We start from the raw sequence: 12,025 nt of genomic DNA, 5'->3' as shown, positions 1-12,025 counted from the left end.
GGTCTCGGATCGAAAGTCGGTTTTTCGAGCGATATTTATACCCTTCTTATGGGTGTAAGAAGGGTAAAAACACTAACTTTTAAGCGTTATATAAATTTATAACTCAAAGCCAATTTAGCTGGCACTACTTGAGATGTTCTTAGGTGAACCAAGATCAACCAAGAATTTTACCAGTGAGTTTGCCAGCTTCCAGGGAATTTTTGGATCAATTACAGAGACTAGTCGAACGCCCCACCCCCCGCAGATTTTTTTTTATTATTTGTGCACATGTTAAAAAAGAAAGAAATATTACAAGGCATTGATTATAACAGATGGGAGGGGATGCTATATATACAGATGCTAGTACTTCTTGTAGTTGATTGATGATTTCTGTGTTCAGAGTTGTTGGTCCACCATGGTTGACGGGAGTACCTAGAACGAGTCATAAAATAATCAACGAATTGCGATAAGTGAAAACTTTCTGATACGATATGTTTTGTTCCAATTTTCTAGTTGTACTGTGCGCAAACTAATTATTGATTCAAAATTATAGCTTTGGATTTTCAAAAGCCAATCAATTTAACTTTTTGAGTTTTGAATTTTTAGGATTTAGTTGAGAAATTGCCTTATGTATAATAGTAAATCGTCAGAGCCATAGCGTGCGGTTGTCCTCAGAGTAGCGCCGACAAAGTCTAAGGTTAGAAGCGGATAATATATTGCTATTACCTATATATTTGCTTTTTCAGTTTTTCGAAAAAAATCCATTTGCCCAGTATTCTTACTGGTAAATATATTAGGATAACTTCCATTTATCGATTGCAGTTTGTTTGAGGTTTGATATAATCACTGTTGGTTGACATTTAAATATCTCCTGTTAAAAAAAAAGTACATAAATTTTTTTCAATGTGGAAATGAATGGCTTTTGTAAATGTACCATATATTTTATACAAGTTGCTTCAATTATTTACTTGTTTTATCATTTCAATGATTATTCCAAGCGTTATTTTCACGTTATAAGTTTCATCATTCTTGAGGAAACCTTTCAAAGTTTGTGCCAAACGATCGTCCTAGTAGTTACACTACAACCTCGTTTTACGTCCATCGTTGGCTGAGCTAGAAAAAATCCTACCAACAAGGTAATAATCAAACTTAACATTTTTATAATTTTCTACAATTCTGTCAATTGTGAAGATGTTTCAAAAAATATAAAAATGTTAAATTTACCCATTGTCTTGGTAATAGAAATTTGTATCGTTCAACCAATAGTGGACGTAAAAAAAGGACGAGGTGTATATCCAATGCTGAAAATGCCATTTCGACATATCTAAATTCAACCATATCCAGTTCATTTTAGAAGCTCAACCTGAGAATATGGTATATGAAAAACTTGGGTTAGAAGCAAAGGGGTGTAAGTGACAAAAACCCACTTTCGAGTAAATGATGTTTAAAGTTTTTGACCAATTTTTCATCCCATACAAAATGTATGGAGCTTCAAAATCAACCCAAGTTTCTATGATTTATTGTAATTTTTCCAATCATCGTAGAAACAATCTTAAAAAAGTTCCTGAAAGCTTGAAATCTGAAGAATTTTATGTTATGCTCAGCTCAAAATCGACAAAATGGTCACTTACACCCCTTTGATTCAGGGCCCCTCATATAGAAGACTTCAGGTTGGTCCAGTCACCGCTATAGGGCACTGCATAAAATTATCTCCTTCTCTTTCACTCTTACAGAAATTTTGTAAACAACAAGGCCAAGAAACGTCAAAATCCCATACAAAATCAAAACAGTGCGGTGCCCTATTGATTATGAAACGTTACTCAGTATGTCAGATATAGCTGATGTACCGAGTGTAGACCTGAAGCTCTGAACTCTTAGATAGTTTGGCTGACCTGGAAGGAACATTCCCATAGTGTCTCTAAATGACATTTGAGATTTCAAGAGCTTCACGGATCTCAGCAGATTATTCTATGCTATTATTTATGATGAAAACAAATGAAGTTTTTCTTAAAGATTTGAAGGACTTCATTATAGAACAGTTTGGACGACCGTGAATGTCCCAAAGGTTTATTACAAAAAAGTAGACTTCAGATTGCTCCAGTAACTGCGGTTGATTGTGCAGCGTTACTCAATATAACAGATATGGATACTGTTACGAGTGTAGACCTGAAGTCCTGAACTCCAAGGTAATTTGGCTGACCTGGAATATCCCTGTAGTGTCTCTAAATGACACATGAGTTTTCAAGGACTTCGCGAATCCCAGCAGGCTATGCAATATTATTATTTATGACAAAACACATAAAATTATTCTTGTAGATTTACAGGACTTCATTATAGAACAGTTTGGACAAACCTGAATGTCCCAAAGGGTTATAATAAAAAAAGTAGACAACAGATCGGTCCAGTAACCACGGATAAATATGCAACGTTACTCAGTATAACAGATATGGCTGTTGTTACAAGTGTAGACCTGAACTCCAATATAGTTTGGCTGACCTGGAATATCCTTGTAGTGTCTCTGAATGACATTTCAGATTTCAAGAGCTCCGCGGACCCTAGCAGATTATACAATACTATTATACTGCCGTGAATCGCAAGTCAGTCCCATATGTAAAAAGTAGGCATTTGTGGTGGCATGCGCCACACGGTATTACTGCCGAACCCTCAGGCAGGGTTCTCAGCATACGCTGAGTGCACTGAGCAAGATAGGGTCTGAGCGATGTACAAAATAGGAGAATAAACCAGTTGTTATCTTACTACGAACTTGTTCACACGTATTTTTATTATCACCAATCGAAACCTCCAACTACGGTTTACTGTACTTAGCAGTGTCGACGAGGTGAACATTTTTTTTTCAACTTTCCGTGCTTTTCACGACCGCGGCGATAGTGCTTTTGGCGTGAATTTTTCGGCGTAAGTTGTTTTATTTTTGGTGAAAATTGTGACTGTGAAACTCTAAAGTTTTTTTTTTTTTCTCACCAATTGTAAAGGCGTGCAAAAGTAGTGACTGAAATATTGCCATCTTGCAAATTTTAGTGCGTGTGAAGTTTTCAGGTTCTTTCGTTTTGTGGTTGAGCGTGGCGTAATAAATCGCTTTTGCCTGAGAAATTGGCGCCAACCATTTTATTTCAGCGAAAGAATCGTACTTTTGTAAAAAGTACCATTATTTCAATCAACAATTGAAATACGAGGCTTTTATTGTCCTCCATTTCTTGCTCCCAGTGCATTGTAAAATTTTAAAACCATTTTCTTTTTATCCGCAGCACAATAAGGCAATCTAGCGTTCATCACCCTTCTCTCTCAAGCAGTCACAGAGGATAGCAATTATTTGTTTAATATTTTCATAGGAAACGTTTCCGTATGAAAATAAAACTTATCCTCCTCGGGAGTGAAACAGAGAAAGGTGATCAAACGTCAGAGAGCCTTATATAAAGGACGGCGTTTACACCCGGTGTTGCAATCAACTGTGGCAATAGGCGGTAAAATCGACGGACCAACACTACCGACTCTCGCGTCGCTTCAGCTGTCAAACCGATTAAACTGTACATTCTGGTTTGTGTGCGGCGGAGGTTTCGGGCTCGGTTTCGGGATCGAGTGCAGTTGCATTTTAGTGCATTTTGCTGTTGCTGTTGGTGTTGGACGTGGTGGTTGCTGGCTGCTGCTGTTGGTGCTTTTATTGGGCCGGTGCGGTCGGCAAGATTCAACGACCTTTTGCGGATTGATGACCTGCGGTTTTCGTGGAGACGATTTGTTTTCGTCCAAGGAGCTGCTTTGATCGTGCCACTGAGGGGTAAAGTGTTGCTGTTGTTGTTGCGTCGGGTTTTTGACCTTGCCCGTGGTGATTTTGCTGTTGCTGTGCTGCTAGGTGCTACCGACGAGTGCATCGGATTTTGTTGCAGTTTTCCGAACCTGCATTTTGGCTTGCTGTGCTGTGCTTGGCCGTCGGTGTTTTTAGCGGTGAACTTTTGGTTGTTCATTGCGGTGTTAGCAGGTATGTGATTTTGTTTTTATTTATTTTTATCAGTGCTTTAGTGACTTTTAATCGTCGTGACAATTCAGATAAATTTATTGTTTTTTTTTTGTGATTTTCATCCTTTTTGACTGCTAGGATGTCTTTGACTACGACTACTGAGCCTTATGTGCCAGGTACGATCCCTTTTTCCCAGTATTTGGAGCAGCTTGAGTTTTTATTTGAGCACAATAACTACTCTGCTGACAGGTATAAGGTATCCTTTTTAGCCGTTTGCGGCACAGAGGTATACAACCAAGTCAAGCTTTTGTTCCCGGGTCAGAATGTTAGGGACTTGACCTACAAGCAGATAACAGATGAACTTAAGAAGAGATACGACAAGAAAGATAATGACGTGATTCATACATATAAATTTTGGACCCGTAGACAGGGACAGCACGAGAAATCTGAGGATTTTGTGCTGGCTGTGAAGCAATTAGCTGAGCTGTGTGGTTTTGGGGATTTTAAGGATCGTGCCATTCGTGATGCACTTGTGATAGGCACGTATGATCGGCAGTTACAGAAAAGGTTATTTGACGAAGACGATCTGACAGCTGCTAAGGCAGAAAAACTGATCGTTAATCAGGAGCTGTCGACCGACAGAACTCGTTTTGTGAACCGTGATGATGATAAGAGGGTCAGTGTCGTAGCCAGATTGGGCAGGCGTCCAGATCGTGGTCCAGCCAGGCAATCTTTTCGTAGCAGGAGTGGAAGCTTTGATCGAAATCGACCTTATTACGATCGAAGCAGGAGCGGAAGCAGAAGATATGAAGACGATGACCCTGACAAAGTTTTCAGGTGTTCCTTTTGCCACAAGCCGGGACACACTAAGAAATTTTGCTTTAGGTTGAAAAGAAAGAGCCCGAAGAAAAGTCCTAGGAAAACCAAGCCATTTGTAAAGTTTATTGGTTCACCGAAACCTTCAACCTCCCATACTTCGGGACTTTTTAAGCGGTTGAAAAAGGACTTGGCTTCCGATTCCGAAGATGAGGATTCTCCTTGCATGATGATCAACACTAGGAATAAGGTAAATGAACCATGCTACGTAGAAGCATTGGTTCAGAAAACACGTCTGACTATGGAAATCGACTGCGGTTCCGCTGAAAGCGTGATTTCCGAGACTCTATTTTTGAGAAATTTTAGAAAATATCCCATAGAGGACAGTCGTAAAAGATTGTATGTTATTGATGGTAATCGACTTAGTATTTTGGGAAAAGTGAGGGTCACGGTACGCTTGAATGGTATTGCGGAAGATCTTTATCTGGTCGTGCTGCAGGGGGACAAAGACTTTGTGCCGCTCATGGGTCGCAGCTGGCTGGACGTTTTCTACAGTGGATGGAGAGACACCTTTTCGCGGCCAGTGGTACCAAATCGACGCGTGAATGCTTTGACGGATGCTGATGCGAGAGAAGAAGCTGTTGAGCAAGTGAAAAGTAAGTTTCCAGAACTTTTTGACAAGAAACTGTTGAATCCTATCGTTGGTTTTGAGGGTGACCTGATTCTCAAAGATGATTCACCTGTATTTAGGAAGGCGTACGAGGTACCTTTGAGGTTGAGAGATAAGGTTGTCGAGCATCTCGATGCTTTGGAAAAGGATGGTGTTATTACACCAATAGAGGCCAGCGAATGGGCTTCGCCGGTAGTTGTGGTGATCAAGAAAGATCAAGGAATTAGGCTTGTCATAGACTGCAAGGTCTCTATAAATAAATTGATAATTCCTAATAAGTATCCATTGCCATTACCGCAAGACCTATTCGCTGCACTTTCTGGTTCCAAGGTATTTTGCTCTTTGGACCTTGCTGGAGCATACTCCCAGCTTTTGCTCTCGAAGCGTTCCAAAAAGTTCATGGTGATCAACACCATTAAGGGCCTTTACGTGTATAACCGCCTTCCACAGGGCGCATCGTCGAGTGCCGCGATATTCCAAAAAGTGATGGACCAGGTACTTAAAGGGTTGGATAACGTATTCTGTTACTTAGACGACGTTCTAATTGCCGGTAAGGATTTTGAGGACTGCAGAAAGAAGCTTTTTTTGGTCCTAGAAAGGCTGGCTAGGGTCAATATAAAAATAAACTTCAAGAAATGCAAGTTTTTTGTTGATAATTTGCCTTACCTGGGCCATGTTTTGACCGACACAGGTCTTTTACCATGCCCAGATAAAGTACAAACTATTCGCGAAGCTCGCGCTCCACGAAATGTTACGGAACTTAAGGCTTTCTTAGGTTTAATTACCTATTATTCGAAGTTCATACCAAATCTGTCCTCCCGGATCAGAGTCCTCTATGGGCTTTTGAAAAAGAACGTACGTTTTGATTGGAATGCTGATTGTGACTTGGTTTTTAACCAATGTAAACAGTTTTTGCTAAATCCAAATGTTTTAGAGTACTTTGACCCTGACAAGCCTGTGATTGTGGTAACGGACGCATGCAACTACGGCCTTGGAGGAGTAATTGCACACGTGGTAGATGGAGAGGAAAAGCCCATTTCTTTCACTTCGTTTTCTCTCAACGACGCGCAGAAAAAATACCCGATTCTTCACCTAGAGGCGCTAGCTGTCGTTAGTACGGTGAAAAAGTTTCACAAGTTCCTCTATGGGAAGAAATTCACGATCTACACTGACCACAAGCCACTGATTAGTATCTTCGGGAAAGAAGGTAGAAATTCTATTTCAGTAACCAGGCTTCAGCGCTACGTAATTGATCTCTCGATTTATGACTACGACATAGTCTACAGGCCGTCAGCAAAAATGGGGAACGCGGACTTTTGTTCACGATTTCCGGTTTCGCAGGAGGTTCCCAAGGAGTTAGACCGCGAATACATCAAAAGCCTCAACTTTACTGGAGAGTTTCCGCTGGACTACAGGAAAATAGCAGCTGAGACAAGGACGGATGAGTTTCTGATGCGGATCATGAAGTATTTGCGAGAAGGCTGGCCAGATCGCTTGGAGAAAAGATTTCTAGACGTTTATTCACATTACCAAGACCTGGAGGAGGTTAACGGCTGTATACTCTTTCAGGACAGAGTCGTGGTTCCCGAGCGTATGAGAAGAGACGTTTTGAAGTTATTACATAAGAATCATTCCGGGATGCACAAAATTAAGCAACTGGCCAGGAGAACCGTGTATTGGTTCGGAATGAACAGAGATATTGAGGAGTTTGTCAGATCTTGCCGCATCTGCCAAGAAACTACAGTATTGCCTAGACGTCCACCGTATTCATCTTGGATTCCCACAAAAAAGCCTTTTAGTCGAGTCCATGCCGACTTTTTCTTTTTTGAGAAAAAGGTTTTCTTGGTGGTCGTGGACAGCTATACCAAGTGGGTGGAGGTTGAGCAGATGAAGACAGGTACTGACAGTAAGAAGGTGATAAGGGTTTTTCTCAGCATCTTCTCTAGGTACGGGTTACCAGACGTTCTAGTCACAGACGGAGGACCACCGTTTAATTCTGAGCATTTCATCAACTTTTTCAAGGAACAGGGGATAGTTGTCATGAAAAGTCCGGCTTATCACCCGGAAAGCAACGGTCAGGCTGAACGTATGGTGCGTTTAGTTAAAGATGTCTTAAAAAAGTTTCTTCTGGACCCTGAAACTAGAAAACTGGACATGGACGACCAAATCTCATATTTTCTTATGAATTACAGGAATATTTGCTTAGGTTCCGACAATACCTTTCCCTCCGAGCGCCTTCTTTCATACCGACCAAAAACAACGTTGGATTTGATTAACCCGAAGCACAGTTTTAAGTACAATCTAACAGAACCAGACAAGGGTCACAATGATGCATGTTTGACTAACGAAGACAAAACTCATGACCTATTGACTAATCTGCGTAACGGAGATTTATTATTTTATAAAAATCCAAACAAAACCGATATTAGACAATGGCTACCGGCTAAGTTTATAATGTACATCTCTCCGAACGTTTTACAGATTTCACTGGGCGGCCGGATCGTTTCGGCGCATAGACGTCAACTGAAGATCCCTGAAGACTCTCGCCGCCTGCCCATTCGCCGTTTTGTTTTGAACGGAGAGAGTTCGACACAGCTTTCAGCAGAGCCAAGCAATAGCAATAACGCACGCAACAGCAATAAACGAAAAAGGGGTGAAGAATCCATGTCTGAAGATTCCGATTCAGACTTTTACGGCTTTGCGGCTGACTCCTTTTTATTTGAGGAGATTTCCCGGTTTGATCGGCAATCGTTTCAGAGTTTCAATTCTACGGATCCTGCAACAACCTCTGAACAGCGGGCTGTCGAAGCTAATCCTGAAGGGAATGTGCAACCTACATCGAGTGCTACAGTAAATAGGCATAGTAAGAGAAGAAACAAAAAGCGAAGATTGCATGATTATGTTTACTACTAAGATTATTTAGTTTTCGATTATTTAAATTTGAATTTTAAATTGTTCTATCGATCATTAGCATGAAATTTTGATTTTGTGAATTAGTAACTAATAGTTTGCTGTCAGAAATTAGCAAAATAGTAAACGGAAACGAAAATGAATTTGATTTTAGTACTGTAGCATGTTTTGACCAAAGGGGAGAGGAGCTGTGGTGGCATGCGCCACACGGTATTACTGCCGAACCCTCAGGCAGGGTTCTCAGTATACGCTGAGTGCACTGAGCAAGATAGGGTCTGAGCGATGTACAAAATAGGAGAATAAACCAGTTGTTATCTTACTACGAACTTGTTCACACGTATTTTTATTATCACCAATCGAAACCTCCAACTACGGTTTACTGTACTTAGCAGCATTGAGAAAATGGACCCCGAAGTCTTAGAATTGAATTAATATGAAAAACTTCAAAAAATTGCCGTGATTTGAAAACTTCTGCGATCATCGTGAAACTTTCACAAATTGTTCCAAACGTAAAGAAGTAACTGAAGAAAATTTAAAAGTAACAAAAACATTGATCAATTTTGTATTGGAAGGTACAAAAGTTCGTGATGGGACTGACTTGCGATTACTTTTCATTATGGGACAATCTGACTTGGTGTTGTTTTTAGATTTTACTGAACAAATTATATATTTTTATTTACGTAGCTGATAGATCATTGGAAGATAGGTCAAAAACGGTTATTAACTCAATTTTGCCCAAAATACAGATGGGACTGACTTGCGATTCACGGCAGTATATATGGTGAAAACACATAAAGTTGTTCTTGTAGATTTGAAGGACTTTATTATAGAACAATTTGGGCGACCCTAGATGTCCCAAAGGTTTATAATATTGCTGTGTGCGTTCAAGATGCAAACGGTGCCCAAATGCGCTTCAAACGCGGTAACACATGTTACCGAAGGCAACGTAGCAACCATAGTCAATATCACCGCCAACCTAGGATTCGAAAGCTCTCACTGACATCGGGTTACTTGTTAGAAAATCTTACCGCATTTGGTGCTCCCGCATTTGATATTTGCATTTTGAATGCACAAAGCAATAAGCTTGTAGACTTCAGATTGTTCCAGTAACTGCAGTTGATTATGCAGCGTTTTTCAGTATAACAGATATGGATACTGTTACGAGTGTAGACCTGAAGTCCTGAACTCCAAGGTAGTTTGGCTGACCTGGAATATCTCTATAGTGTCTATAAATGACATAGTAGATGTCAAGAGCTTCACGGATCTCAGTAGGTTATGCAAACCTACAAACTTTTTGCTTTTTTCTACACCGTGCTTTTTAAATGGGCACTGGGTACCCGGGTACCCTGTCGGCCACATAAGGGTTAATAAGGGAACCAATACCCTACACATGTATAACTATGATTGGCAGAGGAGGATCAAAGTTATTTAATGAGGGAATCCTCATTGCCACACAAAACCGAGAAGCAGGCTTTGTTCCAGTGGGGACGTATGCCAAGATAAAAATAATTCTTCCACCCTTCGTAGGCTTTCGTCCACAAAAAAATATAAAAATGGGCAAGCACAGCTGATTTTGACCAATAAGCAAGTACAGCTGATTATGACCTATAAATTTATAGAACAATTTCCTTAAGAACCTGCAATAGTATTTTTAAGAATCAGGCTGCTAAAACTAATGTTTTTTTTTACAGTTAAATATTTAAGAATTTATAAAGTTTTTAAAACAGCTGTTATGAAAACTTTTAAAAAATCAGAAACAGCTACAAGCACAAAACACAAAAAATGATGATATTCTGAGAAAAAAAATTGTGCAAATAAAAACATTGCAGAAGTATTTTCGAGTGCCATTCTAGGGGTTTGCCAAGGGCGCCGCTAGACCACACTACGGCTCTGTAAACGACCACTATGTACTGATCATCCAATATTACTTATTCATGTTTAATTTTTTATGAGGCCGAGAAAATTTGACGAAACTTCAACGCATACTATTATGTAAATAATTTCATGTACAACACCGTCTTTGTTCTGAAGAAATTCTCGTGGCAACTGCCCCATTCGCATATCAGTCCCATTAGATTTTCATCACTTTTGAATTAACATTATGAATGAGTATTCATTTTCAATGTACTTCCATTAGGAAGCAGCCAGTGAAAACTTATAAACATACAATCATACATACACTGACTTTTGTATGTATTGATTAACAACTCTGCCGGAGAAATGAACTATAAATTATTAACCATTGTCAAGTTTCCATGGAAATAAATTTCTTTCGCATTGGAAATGAAGCTCATAGATCGTGACAATATGTAATCTTTGCAACATCGTTTACGCCACCTAGTGAACCAGTCGTCACAAACTATATTGTCCACTATGAGCAAGGTATGGATTTGGAGAACATCTTCTCTGAAGAAAGTATTTTATAAAATTTTGCATAATTCTGGAGATATTCACATCGAAAGGACTGTCCTATTTATAGGACGCTGGGATATGGGTTAAGCACGGTGGAACACGCTGTGAAAGTACTCATAGAACACTGAACTGAAAAGCAGGTTTAGTCCAGGTGGGACGTAATGCCAAAAAGTTGAACTTTGCCTTCGTCGGTGCTTTACCCCATCCCCACTTCTTATAACATTATTAGGTAGCATTCACTAATTAGGCATGTACCGATGTAATCGACAATTGAGGGTCCTAGATACAAAGGGGTGTAAGGGACCATTTTGTCGATTTTGATCTGAGCATATAAAAAAAAATCTTCAGATTTCAAGTTTACAGGAACTTTTTTAAGATTATTTTTACGATCAATAAAAAAATACAAAAAATCGAAGATAATTTGGTCGGGTTTGAAACTCTATACATTTTGTATGGGATGAAAAATTGGTAAAAACTTTAAACCTCATTTACCCTGAAGGGTTTTTTTTATGTCACTTACACCCCTTTGCTTTTATCCTAAACGCTTTTTTCGTGTGAAAATCCATTTTTGATAGGCCGTAGGCTTAGCCCTCTTCTACCTTCCCCTAGAGGGTTACGTAATTTGTGAACGGTACTTTAAATACAATATTCCTACCTTGTTGCTTTAGTTGATTTTCACCGTTCTGCCCAGTACTGACCAGGCTCCCTCGAGTCCAACCCTTCCGACGCTGGTATGGATTGCTATAGATATCTCAACTTGTAGAAGCTCTTCCTGCCACATCGTGAAAACTTTTCAGCAGCAGACCTTTAATTCATCTACAAAAAAAATAGACACACACATGAAGCTTATTCGCAGAACATTATATTTTTTGTGGAATCCCGCCAATGAAGGTAAATCCAAGTTTTTCTGGATTAAATCCAGTGGATTTTCCAACTTAGGCAATGTAAATACAAACCTGAGATTGGAGTTCAGGCGAGAGCCACGACGCACTGCCGAAGTCAGGGAGAAGATTACCTACCTGAAAAATTACAATCTTTTAATTGTGTTAAGTATTATTTCCAATGAAATTGTTACTTTTTCGTTAGTTGCCGCTTCAATTTGCTTTCGGAGAAACTGCGCACCTGTTTTGTTTGCCTTTGACAGATGGGTAAACATGAATCCATGTATATTCATGATGCCCATGTATAGGCAAACGAAGATCATTCAAATCGAGGCAGAAGTTTTCAAACGAAAAAATGTATGGAGATTTTAACATTTTTTCAAATAT

At 39.6% G+C, this 12,025-nt stretch overlaps 1 protein-coding gene and 1 long non-coding RNA gene across 2 annotated transcripts; one reads left to right on the top strand and one right to left on the bottom strand.

The window, feature by feature from the left end:
- Positions 1-225: 225 nt before the first annotated feature.
- Positions 226-11,796, bottom strand: LOC115269731 (uncharacterized). The gene is made up of 3 exons (XR_009996625.1): positions 11,714-11,796; positions 11,413-11,573; positions 226-411 (listed from the first exon to the last, which is right to left on the bottom strand). It is a non-coding gene; the product is annotated as an uncharacterized LOC115269731 (long non-coding RNA).
- LOC134285776 (uncharacterized) lies at positions 3,413-8,755 on the top strand. The gene is made up of 2 exons (XM_062847310.1): positions 3,413-5,421; positions 7,917-8,755. Exons 1-2 carry the CDS (start codon positions 4,089-4,091, stop codon positions 7,949-7,951), a joined length of 1,368 nt encoding a protein of 455 aa, XP_062703294.1. The 5' UTR covers positions 3,413-4,088; the 3' UTR covers positions 7,952-8,755.
- Positions 11,797-12,025: the final 229 nt, after the last annotated feature.

The sequence above is a fragment of the Aedes albopictus genome, chromosome 1, assembly GCF_035046485.1.
Source record: "Aedes albopictus strain Foshan chromosome 1, AalbF5, whole genome shotgun sequence".
Taxonomy (NCBI): Eukaryota; Metazoa; Arthropoda; class Insecta; order Diptera; family Culicidae; genus Aedes; species Aedes albopictus.
The sequence above is the reverse complement of the archived record's forward strand: the minus strand, read 5'-3'. Positions and strand labels throughout refer to the sequence as shown.

Excerpts from the sequence above, each read along its gene's own strand:
- LOC134285776 (XM_062847310.1), top strand. The coding sequence starts at position 4,089 with ATGTCTTTGACTACGACTACTGAGCCTTATGTGCCAGGTACGATCCCT. Across the intron at positions 5,422-7,916 it reads AGCTGTTGAGCAAGTGAAAA|ATTTCACTGGGCGGCCGGAT; the intron begins GTAAGTTTCCAG and ends AACGTTTTACAG.